Consider the following 18,301-nt stretch of genomic DNA (forward strand, 5'->3'; position numbering starts at 1 on the left):
ATTGGATAACTCTCAGTGGTTTAGTCTTGGAAATAAATATTGATTACTACATTGACTACATTCATAAATAAAATTTTATTTACGAACTGTGTCTATTTAAGAAAAAAAAAGAATTAATCTGGTTTTTTGCACTGGGGTGAAAATTATATGATAAAACTTGGGAAATATCGGAGTATTGTAGGTCACTAAAAGACACACATCAGTAAGCTTCAAATACGCTTTTACACATGTGTAAATGTCATGTTCCTGAATATCTAAAGTGTGTTTGCTCGCTGCACTGTGTGTGTGCGTACCCAGATGTGAGAGTACAACCACAGAACAGTGAATGTTCCTGATGATGACTCTGAAGAGAATGGAGAAGAAATGTAACTTAATTACAGAGGAATCTGATCTGCATGGGAAACCACTTACCCAGCATCTGCTGCTTCTGCTGCTCTGATCCCCATGAGAAGCATCAGGAAGTGAAGCAAAGTCACATGAGAACACTAAGTTCTTATGGGAATTCAATATAAAACAGTTAAAAACTGTGCAGGGGATCAAGGATGAAAAATTATAGGAACACAGTGAAAGCAGTTCCAATCAGTGTGGGGCAAATTTAATGGCAGGTCTTCTAAATCTGCTGGATGATGCAAGTTTCCCTGTGTTTACACCAGGTCAATGTGAAACAGAAAACGTAGTTTACTCACTCTTTTCTGTAACCCTGCAATCTGCTTTCTTGTTTCCACATCTTTTCCTCCAGACTCTAGAAATTTCCTGTACGCCAGGTCAAATGCTTGACCAATGGTTAAAGTTATCTCTTCAGCCTTTGTAACAAAGAAGATTTACATTTTAATAGGAATTACCTCAGAAGTTCTTTCAGTCAAGAAGAACAGTCACATGTGGTGATACTTCTTTTTTATCTTTAAGCAATTTTTAAAAAGATTTTACTAATTTATTCATGATAAAGATAGGAAGAGAGAAAGAGGAAGAACCAGACATCGCTCTGGTATATGTGCTGTTATGCTTTAACTAATTAAATACAGTTCTGAAAACTTTGTGATCTGCTATGTTCAATCTAAATTTAAACGTGCACTTTAAATAAACCAGATTATTTAAGACACTCTCATTTTGTAGTTCACTATTTTCCTTCACAACTTTAAGCCATAAAAACATTTGTAGTGCTTTATATTTTAGTCATGCACGTTAATCACAGTTGACTAAAAATACAAAATAAGTACATAAAACTACCTAGGAAGACTGTCAGGGACTGGGTGGTGGTGCACCTGGTTGAGCACAGGTTACAATGGGAAGAACCTAGGTTCAAGCCCTTGATTCTAACCTGCAGTGGGAAAGCTCCAGGCAGTGAAGCTTCATGCGTCTTTCTGTCTGTCCCTCTCTTTTTTATTATCTTTATTTATTTAATAGAGACAGACAGAAATCAAGAGGAGACGGAGAGGGAGAGAGACAGAGAGACACTGGTAGCCCTACTTTACCACTCATGAAGCCTTCCCCTCTGCAAGGTGGGGACTGGGGGCTCAAACCTGTGTCCTTGCAAATGGTAATATGTGCACTTAATCATGTGTGTCACCAACCGGCCCCTCATCTTTCTGTCTCTCTTCTCTCTCCACCCCCACCAATTTCTATCCATGTCTATACAATAAATGAGTAAATAAAAACATTGTCAACAGGTGAGCTGTCTTTCTTATACATTGCCATGCATGAGGACAGGGGTTTAAGACCCCAGTCCCCACTTGCAGGGAAGAAGCTTAATGAGCAGTGGAACAGTGTTGCAGTTATCTCTCCTTCTTTCTATTTCAATTTCCCACTTTCTCTCACCTTCTATCAAAAATTAATAAAAACAGAAAAAAATGACTACCAGGAAACTTGAAGCTGTATAGGCAGGGAGCCCCAGTAATAGTACCGGTGGCAAAAAGAAGTTAGTTGTATTAGATATGGGGATGAAATATTAATATTAAAACAAAACAAGGGGCATAGAGATAGCCCACCAAGGAAAGCACACATTTTGCTATGTATAAGGACCCAAACTGGGGAGTCTGGCGGTAGCGCAGCGGCTTAAGTGCATGTGGCGCTAAGTGCAAGGACGGGTTTAAAAATCCCGGTTCGAGCTCCCAGCTCCCCACCTGCAGGGGAGTCGCTTCACAAGCGGTGAAGCAGGTCTGCAGGCGTCTTTCTTTCCCCCCTCTCTGTCTTCCCCACCTTTCTCCATTTCTCTCTGTCTTATCTAATGATAACATCAATAGCAATAACAACGACAACAACAATGAAAAACAAGGGCCACAAAAGGGAAAATAAATAAATAAATAAATATAATTTTTTTTTTTAAAAAAAGGACCCAGGTTAGAGCCCCAAGCGCCATTGGAAGCACCATGCATGGGGTCATGCTGTGGTGAACTCCTCCCGCCCTGTCTCTGCTCCTTTCTGTCTTCTTCTGTCTGAAATTCACAGAAACAAGGACAACAAATCAGACAAACAAAAGAAACATACACCTGAAGCAGTGAAATCGGGCAGGTGTGTGGTAAGAGCGGTGACAAAAAGATGGCGTATAAGTTGTGATATGGAAGTGTTGTTGTTTTTTTTCTGTTCCGAATTTTTAAAATTTATGCAACATCTCTGTGTATGTCTCGTAATAAAAAGACACATTTTCAAACTATGGTTGTCTTTCCTACCCTTGGGATTATGAGTTCAAAGTCTTAATATGTGACCCTCAAATGATGAAATAATATACTCCAGAAAATAGTTCCCCACCTGCAGGGGGAAAGCTTTGTGAGTGGTGACGCAGGGCTGCGCTGTCTCTCTGTCTTTCTCCCTCTTATCTTCCCCTTCCCTCTCAGTTTCTGGCTGTCTCTATCCAATAAATAAACATACTAAAGAAATATAAAATTTTAAAAAAGAAAATGGAGAGGGAGATAGAGTGTGCACTGACCCCTTCTCACGTAGTGTTGACAGAGATCAAAGTCGGGCTTTGTGGAAGCAAGTCCTGCACTGCACCCAGGAGAACCCGCCTCCCTGGATGCTGAGGTTCCAGTAAAAGGCCAGGATGCAAAGCCTGGAAGCAACCCAGGTGTCCAACAACAGATGAGTCACTGATCAAGTTGTGGGCTAGATACACAGCTATTAAAAATACTCAGCTATTAAAAATGGTGAATTCACCTTCTTGGATGGAGCTTTGAAGAAATGTGAAGTGAGATAAGGCAGAAATAGAAAGAGGAATATGGGATGATCTCACTCACAGGCAGAAGTTGAAAAACAAGATCAGAAGGGAAAACACTAAGCTGAACTTGGACTGGAGTTGGTGTCTTGCACCAAAGTCAAAGACTCTGGGTGGGTGGGTGCGTGGCTGGGGGGGAGAGCTCAGGTCCTGGAACATGATGGCAAAGGACCTGGTAGGAGTTGTATTGTTATGTGGAAAACTGGGAAATGTTATGCACGTACACACTGTAAAACATTAATCCCCCCAATAAAGAAATAAAAAATAAATAAAAGGCCAGATTGCTAATTCATGATCAGTAACACTTAGCTTCATTATCAATTGTTTACATGATAGCTTTTGCTGTATTTTACTTATTATTGATCTATTTATTTTTACCAGAGCACTGCTAAGTTTTTTTTTTGGGGGGTAGGGGTGGAGCTGTACCTGGGACTTCAGATCCTCAGGTATAAGTTCTTTTTTCTTTTTGCATAACTATTATTCTATCTCCCAGGTCCACATGATAGTTTAAAAAAAAACAAAACAATTTCTCAGACAGGCTGGGAGTATGGATTGACCTGTCAGTGCTCATGTTCAGTGAGGAAGCAATGACAGAAGCCAGACCTTCCACCTTCTGCATCCCATAACGACCCTGGGTCCATACTCCTAGACAGATAAAGAATATGGAAGCTATCAGGGGAGGGGATGGGATACAGAGTCTTGGTGGTGGGAATTATGTGGAATTATACCCCTTAGTCTATGGTCTTGTCAATATTTCTCGTCAATAAATAAAAATTAAAAAAAACAATTTATCTTTCTTTTGACATATATCATTCTATTTTGTAAGCCATTTTTAGAATTTGTGATTAATAATGGCTTACAGTACTAAGAGATTATAGGGAACAGTCTGACGTAGAGTCTACTGCCAAAAGTCTGTGCTCCTACCACCATCTTAGCAACAGCCACCAAATTTTCACACATCTTGGAGCCAGCTTGTCTACCAATTTTTTTTTTTTTTTTTTTAGGCATGTATGCTATCATAAGACATTTATCTATTTAAGACGGTTCACTGTCTGGTATGGATTCTGCATCATTACCTTATTTGATTCCCACAGTAATTCTATATGTCATCTCCACAAAACATGGAATGCAACTGCTATAATTCCGTAAAGGTGTAGATCTAACTTGCCCTAATTATCGTCATGAGCAGTGAGCCTAGATTTCAAATCTGAATACTCTAAAGGCCCCACACATACGGAGGGAGGAAGGGAGACAGAAATTGATGAACAGTGAAATCTACAGACCACCGCTGTAGAGTTAAATGTACGTTAGTAAATTTATATAAACAGAGTCCCCAGATCATTAAGTATATAAAATATGCAGATTTTTCTTTCTTTTAAACAACTATTGCTCTAAGTTATTCTACCTTCTTTTTTTGCCTCCAGGGTTATTGTTGGGGCTCAGTGCGTGCACTACGAATCCACTGCTCCTGGAGGAGTGGATTTTTTTTCCCCTTGTTGCTCTTTTTTTTTTTTTTTTAAATTTTTGTTGTGGTTATTATTGTTGTTATTGATGTTGTCATTGTTGTATAGGATGGAGAGAGATCAAGAGAGGAGAAGAAGATGGGGGGGAGAAAGACAGACACCTGCAGACCTGCTTCTCCGCTTGAGAAGTGACTCCCCTGCAGGTGGGGAGCTGGGGGCTCGAACTGGGATCCTTATACTGGTCCTTGCACTTTGCGCCATGTGAGCTTAACCCGCTGCGCTACCGTCCGGCCCCCTTATTCTACTTCCTTAAAGCTCTTTAATTCTTTTTTTCCCCCAAAGTACTGCTCATCTCTGGTTTATGGTAGTGCTAGGGATTGGACCCGGAAACTAAGAGCCCCAGGCTTGACAGCTGTTTGGCACACTCATTCTGCTGTATCCTCAGCCCTAGGTTGTTGAATTTTAATCCTTTTACTTTTCCTTATATAATCATTTAAAACTGAAACTATCCCTATAAATAAAGGGCATAATCCTAGTTTACATATCTATTACTGTATTTCTGGAGCCGACAGCTCAGGACTAGCATACAAGAGGTTCTGAGTTCAACCCCCATCACAATATGGGCAGGAAAGAAGCTCTGACTTCCTGCTTCTTGTGAATAAATGAAAAAAATCTTTAAAAAATATTAAATACTGGGGCCAGGTGGTGGTGCACCTGGTTAAGTGCACACATTACAGCGTGCAAGGACCTGGGTTCAAGCCCTTGGTCACCATCTGCAGGGGGGAAAACTTCAAAAGTGGTGAAGCAGGGCTGCAGGTGTCTCTCTGTCTCTTTCCCTCTCTCTGTCTCCTCCTTTCCTCTCAATTTATGTGTCTATCCAACAATAAATTTAAAAAATCAAACCCTATGGCCAGGTGTGTGTGTGTGTGTGTGTGTGTGTGTGTGTGTGTGTGTGTGTGTTAAGCTCTGCATGCCAGATGTCCTTGGTTTGATTATATACAATATATAAACAAGTGGCGCCCAAGTCTCTCATTTTCTCTCTCTCTTTCACTCATTCATAATTTTAAAAAATCAACACAAGATTACTAGTCATTTTAGCCTTACACAGAGAGGATAGTTAATGGATATTAGTTTTTAAAAATTTATTTATTATTGTCTTTATTTATTGGATGGAGACAGCCAGAAATCAGAAGGAAGGGGGAGACAGAGAGACACCTGCAGCCCTATTTCATCAGCTGCAAAGGTTTCCCACTGCAGGTGGGGACTGGGGGCTTGAACTGGCTTCCATATGTAGCGTGTGTGCTCAACCAAGTGTGCCACCTCCCCGCCCCTGGACATTAGCTTTCATATTCTTAGTCACACAGAGAAAAGACTATCTGCAAATAGTCATGATTAAGAGACACTGTAGCACTAAATACAAATTTATTCAACAGAACTCCTGACTGCCTCATATGGGTAAGTACTGTTTTTTAGTGAGATGTTCAATAATGTCCATTAAATTCTCAAACAGTATTATGATGTCAAGTAGTTTATCACATCTGTTTGTCTATAAAAGAACCCTGTTTAAAACATATAGATAATAATGTCTTCTACTTTTTTTTTTTTGCCTTTCTTCTTTTTTTTTTTCTTTCCTCCTTTTTCTAACCAGAGCACTGCTCAGCTTCTGGTTGTAAAGGATCGGCTGAGACGCTAGAGCCTCAGGCATGAAGGTCTTTCTGCACATCATTATACTAACTCCCCAACTACATTGCTCTGTTTTTTCTAAGTTTTTTCCAAGAAAAAATTTTTTTCTTTAAGAAAAAATTTGATCATCTTTTTCTCCATTCCATATATGTTACATGAGAAAGTAAATAGGTTTCTCTTTTCAATAACCTCACAAAGTGACACCAGAGAAATGATCATATGAAAAGTGGTAACATCATAGCCCTTTGCTACTTTTGACGTCACTGGAAATAAGCAAGTGAATGAAGTCCTTCCTCTTGCCTAAGCCAATAGTGTTAAGATGTTTTTCCTCATTCATGTCTCTAGTGATTACAGTGTGTGCTTGGAATGCTCATCTTAGTACTGTAACCAGGTCTCAAACTAGGTCACGCTTAGCATTAACTTACACTTCAAATCAAGACCTAGGGTTTTCCTTAAGAGTCCGGAGAATTAAAGAACTTGCAGCCTTTGGAATTCCCTGATTGTTGTGACTCGCTCAGAACTTCATATACATACACTCCTATCACCTATCATTATATTCTGTTTTTCTGAAAAAAAATGATAATCAAGACCAAATTTGCAAAGTAATGGATCTTTTCAAAGGAGTCATAGAGATTTCATTTCTGGTGCTTAAAATTACTTTCATCACATTCCAGGAGGAAAAAAAAAAAGAGATAACTCTGGTCGCTCCTTGCATTACGTGCACACTACTATAGTTGTGACTAAAACTGCAAGTTAACTAAATGATTATAAAAGACATCATTGCGTAATCACATAACCAGGCATGACCTTCTAAGAAAAGAAATTTGCATGCAAACTTGTGTCCATGAACATGAGATTTTCCTTAGGGATGAAATTCTGAAACATATTCTCACAACAGGCTGAATATATTAGTGTCGTTAAGTATTTGCAGACTTTATTCATTTCCAAATACTTTAGCGAGGCCGGAAACAAGACAGTTCCTGGCTTATCCCACAGAGCAAACCACCCTAGAACATCTGGTATACTTACACACTTCTCACTGTCAAACACATAGCACAAATGCTTATTTGACTCAGAATCTTTACATATGAAAGTGAATATCCTCTTGTCAGTTTTATCATCTGCACAAAATGATATTCTATGAAGCTGGCAATTGTGCTGGACTTCCTGTTAACACAGATGGAAACGAACAGTTGATGAGATTTGCCCACCACTTTTCTGCAATAACAGTTCTTCTAATGTCTTCATTAATATGCAACTTAGGACTTTCAAAGTGAAATAATCATCTGCCCGAATCGGTTTTGCAATGATAGACACCACAAACTTAAACAAGTATGAATGCAGATGGACAGCCTAGCTCAAGAATAAATGAAGATAGCCATTTCAGCAAGACTTAGAAAGACACACATAATATATGAGAGTTTTGTGAACTTCCTGTGGTGCAAGAACTTGTAGAAGACAATTATTTTAAATTCTGAAATTTTATTCAGGAAGACACTGAAGCTTAGAGAGAGAGGGAAAGAGACAGAGAGAAAGCCAGCAAGTGAGCTTCTTCCACAAAACTAAAAATAGCAGGACTCTTTCCAACGCTGTGCTTTTCTTCTGTCCTTCTGCAACCTGCCATACTGCTCACGATGCCACTTCATCTGCACACAGTTTCACATGAATTAATCACACTATCACTGCGCTTGCAGTTTTTTTAATATTTATTTTCCTTTTTGTTGCCCTTGTTGTTTTCCATTGTTGTTGTTGTTGATGTCGTCGTTGTTAGATAGGACAGAGAGAAATGGAGAGAGGAGGGGAAGACAGAGAGGGGGAGAGAAAGACAGACACCTGCAGACCTGCTTCACCGCCTGTGAAGCGACTCCCCTGCAGGTGGGGAGCCGTAGGTTTGAACCGGGATCCTTACGCTGGTCCTTGAGCTTTGCTCCACGTGCGCTTAACCTGCTGCGCTACTGCCCAACTCCCCACTTGTAGTTTTTTTAAATATTTTATTTATTAGCTAATGAGAAAGCTAGGAGGAGAAAGAGAGAAAGAACCAGATGTCACTCTAGAGCAGGCTGTTACCGGGAATTCAACTCGGGATGTCATGCTTGAGATTAAGAGTACAATGCTTTATTCACTGCAGATCAGCATTTGTAATTAAAAAATTATTATCTTTATCTATTGAAGAGACAGCCAGAAATCAAGAGGGTGATAGAAAGGGAGAGAGACAGAGAGACACCTGCAGCACTACTTTACTGCTCACAAAGCTTTCCTCCTGCAGGTCGGGGCCGCGGGCTCGAACCCAGGTCCTTGCACATTGTGATATGTGCACTCAACCAGGTGCGCCACTACCCGGGCCCCCATTTGTAATTTTTTTAAATTAAATTTTAGTTTATATGCCTTCCCTATAATTCATGAAATGAACCTTGATGCTTGTGTGTTTTACTTCAGCAGTGAAGGGGAAAGACTACACACAACTTCCAAATCGGTGAATTGAATTTGCTAATCCGTAGAATGAAACATTGCAGCCAAATGTCTGTATCTCTCTCTCTCTAGATGCACAATCATCCGTCACAATGATTAATGTGTCAGTCTGATGACACACATCTTTCTGATCCGTATTCCTCCTTGCCAGACTGAAAATGACTACACCAAGTGAGATATATAAATACATTCCAAGAAAATGTTGACAATGGGACTGGATTCTTTGCTTGTATATGGCAAGTGGTCAATCACCAAAGGGTTACACAGGAAACGCGGAAATTAAGATACAGAAGTATATTGTATGAATCTGAGGTCATTCCTCCTTTTGTGTGTGTGACTGGTTCTATAGTGAATGATCACACTTGTCCAAGACTATTATCTTTCAGTACTTTTACTGATTAATAGAGATTAATCCACGACATGGTTTTTGCTTTGATTGTTAATACAGTCAATCAAACAATGGTCTTCAGCTGCACTACAGCTTCCAAATATTGACAATAGGCCTGCTTCAGTTTAGACACTGAACCACCTTGGTACTGATACAGAGAGAGGAACTATTAGTTGCTTTATCATATAGGAAAAGGTTTTGTTTTCAATCTGTAGGGGTAATAACATGCAGCTGCATCGTTTACGTAGCTTACAGGGAAGCTTACCCTCACTAATCTAAGTGCCCTCACACAAAAGTATACTAGGAAAGGAAGCTGATACATAACTTGTGTGTGTTTGAGTTTTTATATCGTTTTCATAGATTTTTACTAGAGTACGTGTGTGTGTGTGTGTGTGAGGTTGCTTTCACTTTTATTCTTCCAAATGGGATAAACTGCCTATTATTTATAAAGTACAATATTGATACAGTATTTCAAAATTTTGTCTCATACATTTTTATTTTATTATGACTATTTTAGGACCAGCAAAAGCTTGATTTTTCCTCTCATATTACAACTTTTAATAATTTTTTATCTTTATTTATTTATTGGATAGAGACATCCAGAAATTGAGAGGGGAGGTGGAGATGGAAAGAGGGAGAGACAGAGAGACATCTGCAGTCCTGCTCCACCACTTGAGAAGCTTTCCCCTTACAGGTAGAGACCAGGGTCTTGAACCCAGGTCCTTGTGCACTCAACCAGGTGCGCCACTGCCTGGCCCCTAAATTGCAACTTTTACCAAAAATAAATATTTCACTGCAGATTCTGAGTCTGAAAGACCTGTGTGGGGCAGGTGATACAGCAAAAATCACCCATGTCTGAGGCTCTCAAGTCCCAAATTCAACTCCCTTCACAATCATGGGCCAGAAGGGAGCATTGCTTGGGGATGGGGGAGGTGGAGAAAGAAAAGAAAAAGAAAACAGAAACAACCAAACCAAACCAACAAACGTGTGTACTTGTGTGGGCTTTTAACAGATGCCATTTTAAGAGTCTCCTCTGGGCTCTGATGCTCAGAAAAATTGGTAAAATTCTCTCTCTCTGTCTCTCTCTAATGAACGTTATCTATATGCTCTTATGGTCTCAAAGTAAATGGTACCTTTTGTTTCTATATAAGGGCAAAGTGGCTATTGCTCTCCACATGTAATATAATCAAGTTTATAAGAAATTCAAATACTCAAAAATCCAAGACAGCTCTTCAAGTTGAGAAGCAACGAAAGCAGATTCTTCTTCCCATTAAAATCCTGAAAACGGGCTGGGGGGAGATGGTGACCACGACTGTGCTGCGACTCTTCTCTGCGAACCAGAAACAATAAAAACTGCAGGTATAGAAACTTTGGGAACCATCTGTAACTAGAATCAACTGTGAGTCACAGAAAACCCAAAAGCAGAGGAAGAGAAGCCCAGGGAACCGCTGAGCAGAGGCGAAGACAACCTAAAGGTACAGATCCCTCCCTCGCGGGGCAGAGAGCCCACACAGCCATTTGGAACCCAAACATAAGCGCAGCAACCAGTGTTGCACTAGGAGTACTGCCTACCCCAAACCATGTATCTTCTCTTCCTTCTACAACCTGCCATACTGCTCACAACGTAACTTCATCTGTACACAGTTTCACATGAATTAATCACCCTATCACTGCACTTGTAGCTTTTAAAAATATATATATATTTTTATTTATTAACTAATGAGAAAGCTAGGGGGACAAAGAGAGAAAGAGAGAAGCATATATATGCTCTGCTGGGCCAGTTTTCCCACACTGGGGCACAGAGACACACAGCATCACCAGAGCCTTGCCCAGATGGTCTTGGACCATAATATGTGCTGTTTGGGATCACAGGCTTTTGCCCTGCCAAGTCCTGCCAGTTGCTGCACAGCCAGCCTTGAGAAAGGAGCCTGCCACCAGTAACCAGCCTCACCCAGCAGCCTCAGGAGGCCCAGACCACTGCACTCACTACTTCAGTCAGCACCCCTGTGAACCCCAGTCAGTTTGCCAGGACACACTGGGAGGCACCCAGTACTTCCACTAGCCCCCAGAGCCACCACACACCCCACCCAAGTTTTGCTGGTGGTGGTAAGGGGGAGATTCTGCAGGTAGAGGGTGGAAGGGAGTGTGTTTCCTATGTGACTTGGCTCCAGAAGCCCACATTCTCCTAAGGGACTCCTTGGGCCACTGAGGGACTGAGGGACCTAGCCTTTCATGCACCTGTTTCAAGAGGCCTGAACATCCCAGGGGGCTTCCTTGAATGGAGGATGAGAGTTGCCTGAGTGCCTCGGCTCCGGAGGCAGCACACACATGACTAATGGGGAAGAAACCCACCCCCACAATCACCGGCACTCATCACTGAGGGTGGGAGCCCACTTTCTGCTTTGGATACATAGCCAGGGACAGTTGGCACCTCTCCTGCCAAAGGAGGGATCCCAGAGGCCACTGCCCATCCTCCTGCAACCACTAGACCTTGTTCACACTGCCTGGGAACCAACAGTTCTGTTTCAGACCAAACTGGGGGTCCCCCAGTGTTGCAACTCACCTTTTTGTGCTTCCAGACCCATGTGCTCCACCAAGAGATGGTCAGGTTGCGTCCTCTCTACATAGGGACACCCCATGGTTGCTGAGCCCCGCTGAGTACCTGCTGGCCACACACAATCCTCCTAAAGTCAGCCAGATGGCTTCCAGTCCACAACTGGGTCCCATCACATTGGCCACACCAGGAACACCTCTACGACTTTCCCAAGCCTGTGACGCACCTCCTGCCCTATAGAATGACTTTGAGAATGCGACCCATTTCAGAAACCACTTTATGTCTGTTCCGAACTGAAATCTTGGTGTGACACACCCCTACTCTCCCCATCTGACCACCCACCTGTGAAACCTCAGCAGGATCTGAAAAGGGCTGACGTTAGCCAGAATGGGAGACGAAAAAAATATGCCACACCAACAAATCAAGGCAAAAGTGTAGAAAACAAAGTCTAATAAACCAGAGACAATCAGATTTTTTGAGAAAGAACCTGAAAAACCTGTCCACATGTTTGCAACTGAAGTGATAAACCTCATGAAAGAAAATTACAGCAGAACAGGAAGAACAGCAGCTGAGACCCTGGAAGAGAACAGGAACCCAGGCCAAGAAGAAAGTGTGAAGCCAAATACCAAAATAGAAGAATGATTAGCAGTGCTAGCCAAAGCAAACACAATAGCACAACAAAATAGCACAACAGCAGAACTAAAGGCCACAACAGCTGATCCAAACCACACAGTTAATGAAGTAAAACCTACCGTAACTGAACTAAGAGCTACAATAGCTAAATAAAAAGACAAAATAGCTGAATTAACAAACAGACTTGAGAGGCTTGCAAAAATAATAACAGAGATGGAAGAAATAATCAGCAGATGTGAAGATGATGGTGTAAACACTAGCAAAAAAAGTATACCAGCAAGAAAAAAATATTTGAAAGAGAATAAAAATGATAAACATTGTATCAAAAGCTATATTATTTAGAAATTATTAAGTTGTGTTGTACTGATAGAGATGGCCAGTAACAATGGAGAGAGGAATTTATTCAAGATCTAGGCCAATCTTGTCTGTATGGGAATCTCAGGACTCCCTGATTAGGGCCCCGGCTGTTGGGGTGGCCTGATAGCGACTAAAGAGTCATCATTGAAGTATGCCAGTCTCTTGCCTTATTCAGCTTTTGTAGTCCTTACTTTGAAAAGATTAGCTTTGGAGTGAGTGAGGGAAGTGTAGTAGGAAGTAGGTGAGGAGGGTATCTAAGTCTATGCAGACACTATTTCATTAGGAACTTTATGGTGTCTTTTTAGGTCTTTCTAATTCCTTGCTGTATATACTGACTCACTACAGACTATTGTGTACTTCTGCTTTCAGTTATATATTTTGCCCTAGTTTATGGATACATGTGAACATATGCCCAATCTCATGGAACCTGGTCTATATCTAGGTTTTGGGACTTTTTTAGGAAGTGAACCACCTGGAATGGAATTAGAGAATCCTATGAAAGGAAAGGTCTCACCCAAGTAATGAGGCTGAAGGGTTGACATTCCACGCCTGACGTGTCTGGACACAGTCTGCAGTGAAGCATGCTGAGGTGGTACTCATTGGGTTGATTAGGTTGAGATCACCAGATGCAAAATCATTTGGTATCAACTGAGAGAAGCATGCAGGAAAGTGAGCCCCACCCTAGAGTTTCCTGGACTGGGGGCAACAAAGGCTCTTTAGAGGAAGTGGGAGGTTCCTGCTGTCTTAGGGTTTAAGGCAATAGATAGTTATTGCTGTAGTCAAATTATTTGGCAATTGGGTTAACTTTGAAAATCCCTTTGTTAGGATTTGCTGGACCTTGCCCTCAACATGGATCAATAATGGTAGAGAATGTTTCATCCTCTGAAGGGAGGTTGGACAACATACTCTAACCACCTGAGGAAGATGGGTCCTGAAATTAGGGCACCTTGGAACATTCCTACTCATGACCACAGAATGTGAGCTCAGATCTACAGGGATGCAGAGGTCACATAGGCTCCTAAGCTGAATATGGGCCCCAGATCAGATCAAATCAATGGGGTTTACAGTCAACAATATTTATACACCTTTCCCATATTTGGGATCTACTCCCTTCCCTGATCCAGTTTTCTGGTCCTTTTTCCAGCCATGACATCATCTCCTCAGACAGTAACTTGGGTCCATCTGCATATCAGATGTCAGGCTCAGGAAAAAAAAAAAAAACACTAATATAGTCATAGGCCCTTTGGAATATAACTAAAATAGGCCTGCTAACTATCTATAAAACAAAGACCCCCAAATCTTCATCTGAACTTTTCCAGCCTTTAGGTTCATGATTAGTCAACAATTTGTTTGGATATATATATATATATATTTTCAGCCAACAGGTTCCAGATGCTAATATGATGCCAACCATCATTCCCTGGGCATAAGACCCCACCATTGTGTCCTGGAGCCCCGCTTCCCCACAGCCCTGCCTCACCAGGGAAAGAGAGAGACAGGCTGGGAGTATTGATTCACCTGTCAATGCCCATGTTCAGCGGGGAAGCAATTACAGAAGCCAGACCTTCCACCTTCTGCACCCCATAATGACCCTGAGTCCATGCTCCCAGAGTAATAAAGAATAGAAAAGCTATCAGGGGCGGGGATGGGATACGGAGTTCTGGAGGTGGGAATTGTGTGGAGTTGTACCCCTCTTATCCTATGGTTTTTGTCAGTATTTCCTTTTAATAAATAAAAATTATATAAAAAAGAATTTATTAAGTTATTCATCTTTATAAATATATAATATTTATAAAGTATAACTAGTATAACTAGTAATAACAGCATTACTAGTTAGTATAGACTTCTGTGTATACAACTTTAAGGTATGCACACAATATCTCATTTAATTCCTTTAGGATATTATCTGATAGGCATAGAAGCCTAGAGAGATTGTGTGACTTGCTCTAGAGAAACCTTGTAAGAAGTACAGTTGAGAAGACTCTTTTCCAGCTTTTTCCAATGCCTGTTTGATAGAGAAGGTATGGAAACACTGAGGAGTCAGTATCTTGGAGTTGGAAAACAGAAGTCATGTTTTGAACCCTGGTATCTTGAATTTGTTACCCATGAAATAATTACAGTATTTTTTAATCAACCTTTCCAAAAACAACAGGTCACTGAAAAACCCAACCAAAATAACTAATAAAAGGATGACAGGCTTCGGGGGTTGAGTGGTAGCACAATGGGTTAAGCGCACACGCCGCAAAGCACAAGGACCAGAGTAAGGATCCTGGTTCGAGCCCTCGGCTCCCCATATGCAGGGGAGTCACTTCACAGGAGTGAAGCAAGTCTGCAGGTGTCTATCTTTCTCTCCGCCTCTGTCTTCCTTTCCTCTCTCCATTTCTCTCTGTCCTATCCAGAAACAACGACAGTAATAACAACAGCAACAATAATAATCACAACGTTAAAACAACAAGGGCAACAAAAGGGAAAAAATGGCCTCCAGGAGCAGTGCTTCCTGGTGCAGGCACTGAGCCCCAGCAATAACCCTGGAGGCAAAAAAAACAAAAGAATGACAGGCCTAGAGAAGGGATTAACAAATACAGAAAACACCACCAGGGACATGTGTGATGTCCTGAAGAGGAACAACGTTAGACTTATCAGAGTGACACAGGAAGTGAAGGAAAATGGAAAGAATTCACTCTTGATAAATAGCAGAGGACTTCCCCCAAATGAACAATAAGAATCACAGAAATGAGATATCACTTCACACCTGTGAGAATGTCATACATCAGAAAGAACAGAAATGACAGATGTTGGAGTGGATGTGGAGAAAAAGAGATACTTTGGCACTGCTGATGGGAGTACAAAATGGTCCAGCCATTGTGGAAAGCAATTTGGATCTACCCCACCACCCAGCAATTCCTCTCCTGGAGATTTACCCAAAAGAAACAGAAAGAGATCTTCAGAAGAGATGATGTATACCTGTGTTTACAGCATCACAGTTTGTAAGCACCAGAACCTGGAAGCAACCCAGATGTCCAATATCAGATGAATGGCCAAAAAAATGTGATACACACACACACACACACACACACACACACACACACACACATGATGGGATACCACTCAGCTGTTAGAAATGATGAAGTTGTCTCCTTTGCATTCTCTTGGGTGAAACTTGAGGGCATTGTGTTGACTCAGATATGCCAAAAAGCAAAGGATAAATATCCAATGATATCACTTATTAGCAGGACTTAATAAAGTTGGGAGTGGGGAAGGAGAGCATAATGTGAAACATGGACTGGACATGGTGCACTGCACCAAAACAAAGGACTCTGGGGAGGGAGGGAAAGACGGAAATTTGGGAGGCCTGCTACATAAAGAAATTGTATGCACATGTCATGGCCTCTGTAAAACATTAACTGTCTTAATTAGCAAAAAAAAAATTTTTTTTAAAGTCTTGAGCATTTCTATTTTGGGGGAAAATTCAATTGGGTCACTTGAAAATTAGATGTTAAGTTTAAGAAATTGAGATTTGGGGAAAGGAAAAAATAAACAACAAACAAACCAGCATCAGCACAACTTGTTAAAATTTGATGATCACAAGTTCATAGGCTGACTGCACCAGACTGACCCTCATCACTGATGCTCTGAAAACAGAACTCAGTTGAGGGACATGGTGATACGACAGTAAAAACTTACGAAACTGAATCACGGGATTGATAGGTGCCAGTAGGTAATTGATTATTATGAAAGACTTTGAGGGGTTCTATAATCACCAACTAGTTACACTACAGTATTTATATTTGCATGGTTCATCTCTGCCCAGAGCAGTGATACGGTACAAGTGTGGACTCCCATTAGTTTGCTTAGCTTACTGTTAACTAGAGAGAGTGAGAGAGAGAGAGAGGGGGGGGGGGCAAAGGAGAAGGACTATGGCACTGCCTCCCCATCTGTTTGGGTGACACTTTGAGGGTGACATCTGGGCTTCCCTTGTAGTGTTGAGGCTAGAAGCCAGGGATCCAGGGTTTTGAGCATTGCAAGGCAAGTGTTGTACTAGGTAAGCTGTCTCCTCATCCTGTACTTCTATCAAGCCTTTGTATTATGTGTTTTCTAAAGATATGCCATATTACACTATCGATTCTGAATATTTTATTTTTTACATTTTTATATTTATTTACTTATTTTCTTTTGTTGTTTTAATATGTATTCATTTATTGTTGCCCTTTTTATTGTTGTAGTTATTGCTGTCATTGTTGTTGGATAGGAGAGAGAGAAATGGAGAGAGATGGGGAAGACAGAGAGGGGAGAGAAAGACAGACACCTGCAGACCTGCTTCACCGCCTGTGAAGTGACTCCCCTGCAGGTGAGGAGTCAGGGGCTTGAACCGGGATCCTTACCCGGGTCCTTGCGCTTTGCGCCACGTGTGCTTAACCTGCTGCACCACCACCCAACTCCCAATTCTTAATATTAAGAACATTTTATCTATGTGTTACACTTAATCATATTTGTAATCTATAAATACAAATATTCTGTCAATATGCTAAATCCAATGCTAATATAAATTCCCTTAACAACAATTATTTATTCATTTATCACTGAGTGATAACGACAAAGACAGTGAGAAAGAGAGCAAGGGCATCACTCTGGCTCATGTAGTATCAGGGGTCACACAGACAATGTAAGTCTTGTATTATATTAAGCAGTCTCCTACTATGCTAATATAAATTCTTCTTACAGATTAATAAAAATCTGAATTGTTCTATATGTTCAATAATAGGAAAATATTTACTAGTTATACTTTATAGAGTATGTTATTGGTGAAATTTTTATTGCCCAAGTTAGATTATGGGTAGATCCAGATAAAACTGATCAGGAATATTTGTAGGTATAATCTTAACTTTTCTGTTTGTTTGTTTTGTTGTCTCTATGTTATTGCTGGGCTCGGTGCCTGCACCATGAATCCCCTGCTCCTGGAGGCCATTTTCCCCATTTTGTTGCCCTTGTTGTTGTTATTGCTGCCATTGCTGTTGGTGCTACTGCACAGGACAGAGAAATCGAAAGAGGATGGGGAAGACAGAAAGAGGGAGAGAAAGACAGACACCTGCAGACCTGCTTCACCGCCTGTGAAGCGACCCTCTCCAGGTGGGGAGCCGGGGGCTTGAATCCAGATCCTAACGCCAGTCTGTGTGCTTCGTGCCATGTGCGCTTAACCTGGTGTGCTACCACCTGGCCCCCCTTTCTTAACTTTACGCACTATTAAGTATGCTTTCTAAAGTCTTAAACATACACATAAGAAATTGAATAATTAAAAATGAGTTACTCATATATGCCAGCAGGAGGATCTAGATGTTTCAGAATAAATTTTAAGCATATAGTTTACTGATATATTTATTTATTTAGGATAGAGACATAACTTGAAAGGGAAGGGGAGGTAAAGAGGGAGAGAGAAACCTGAAGCATAATTTCACCACCTGTGAAGCTTCCCCCCTGCAGGTGGGGAGCAGAGGTTTTGACTAGGAGCTTTAACTCCTGTCCTTGTGTACTCCAAACATAGTTTACTA

At 41.1% G+C, this 18,301-nt stretch overlaps 1 protein-coding gene and 1 long non-coding RNA gene across 8 annotated transcripts in view; one reads left to right on the top strand and one right to left on the bottom strand.

The window, feature by feature from the left end:
- GULP1 (GULP PTB domain containing engulfment adaptor 1) overlaps positions 1-18,301 on the bottom strand; it is a 246,125-nt gene that overhangs the window by 22,520 nt on the left and 205,304 nt on the right. For 6 of the 7 annotated variants that reach the window (XM_060177596.1, XM_060177599.1, XM_060177600.1 and 3 more), the window contains 2 exons: positions 7,384-7,521; positions 687-803 (listed from right to left, as the gene is read on the bottom strand). In XM_060177596.1, the coding sequence (XP_060033579.1) occupies positions 687-803; positions 7,384-7,521 (255 nt within the window). The remainder of the gene's footprint in view (positions 1-686; positions 804-7,383; positions 7,522-18,301) is intronic. The other variant, XM_060177601.1, reaches the window with a different exon arrangement.
- On the top strand, positions 5,602-14,508 carry LOC132534236 (uncharacterized). The gene is made up of 2 exons (XR_009545912.1): positions 5,602-6,126; positions 14,134-14,508. It is a non-coding gene; the product is annotated as an uncharacterized LOC132534236 (long non-coding RNA).

This window comes from Erinaceus europaeus, chromosome 18 (genome assembly GCF_950295315.1).
Source record: "Erinaceus europaeus chromosome 18, mEriEur2.1, whole genome shotgun sequence".
Classification (NCBI taxonomy): Eukaryota; Metazoa; Chordata; class Mammalia; order Eulipotyphla; family Erinaceidae; genus Erinaceus; species Erinaceus europaeus.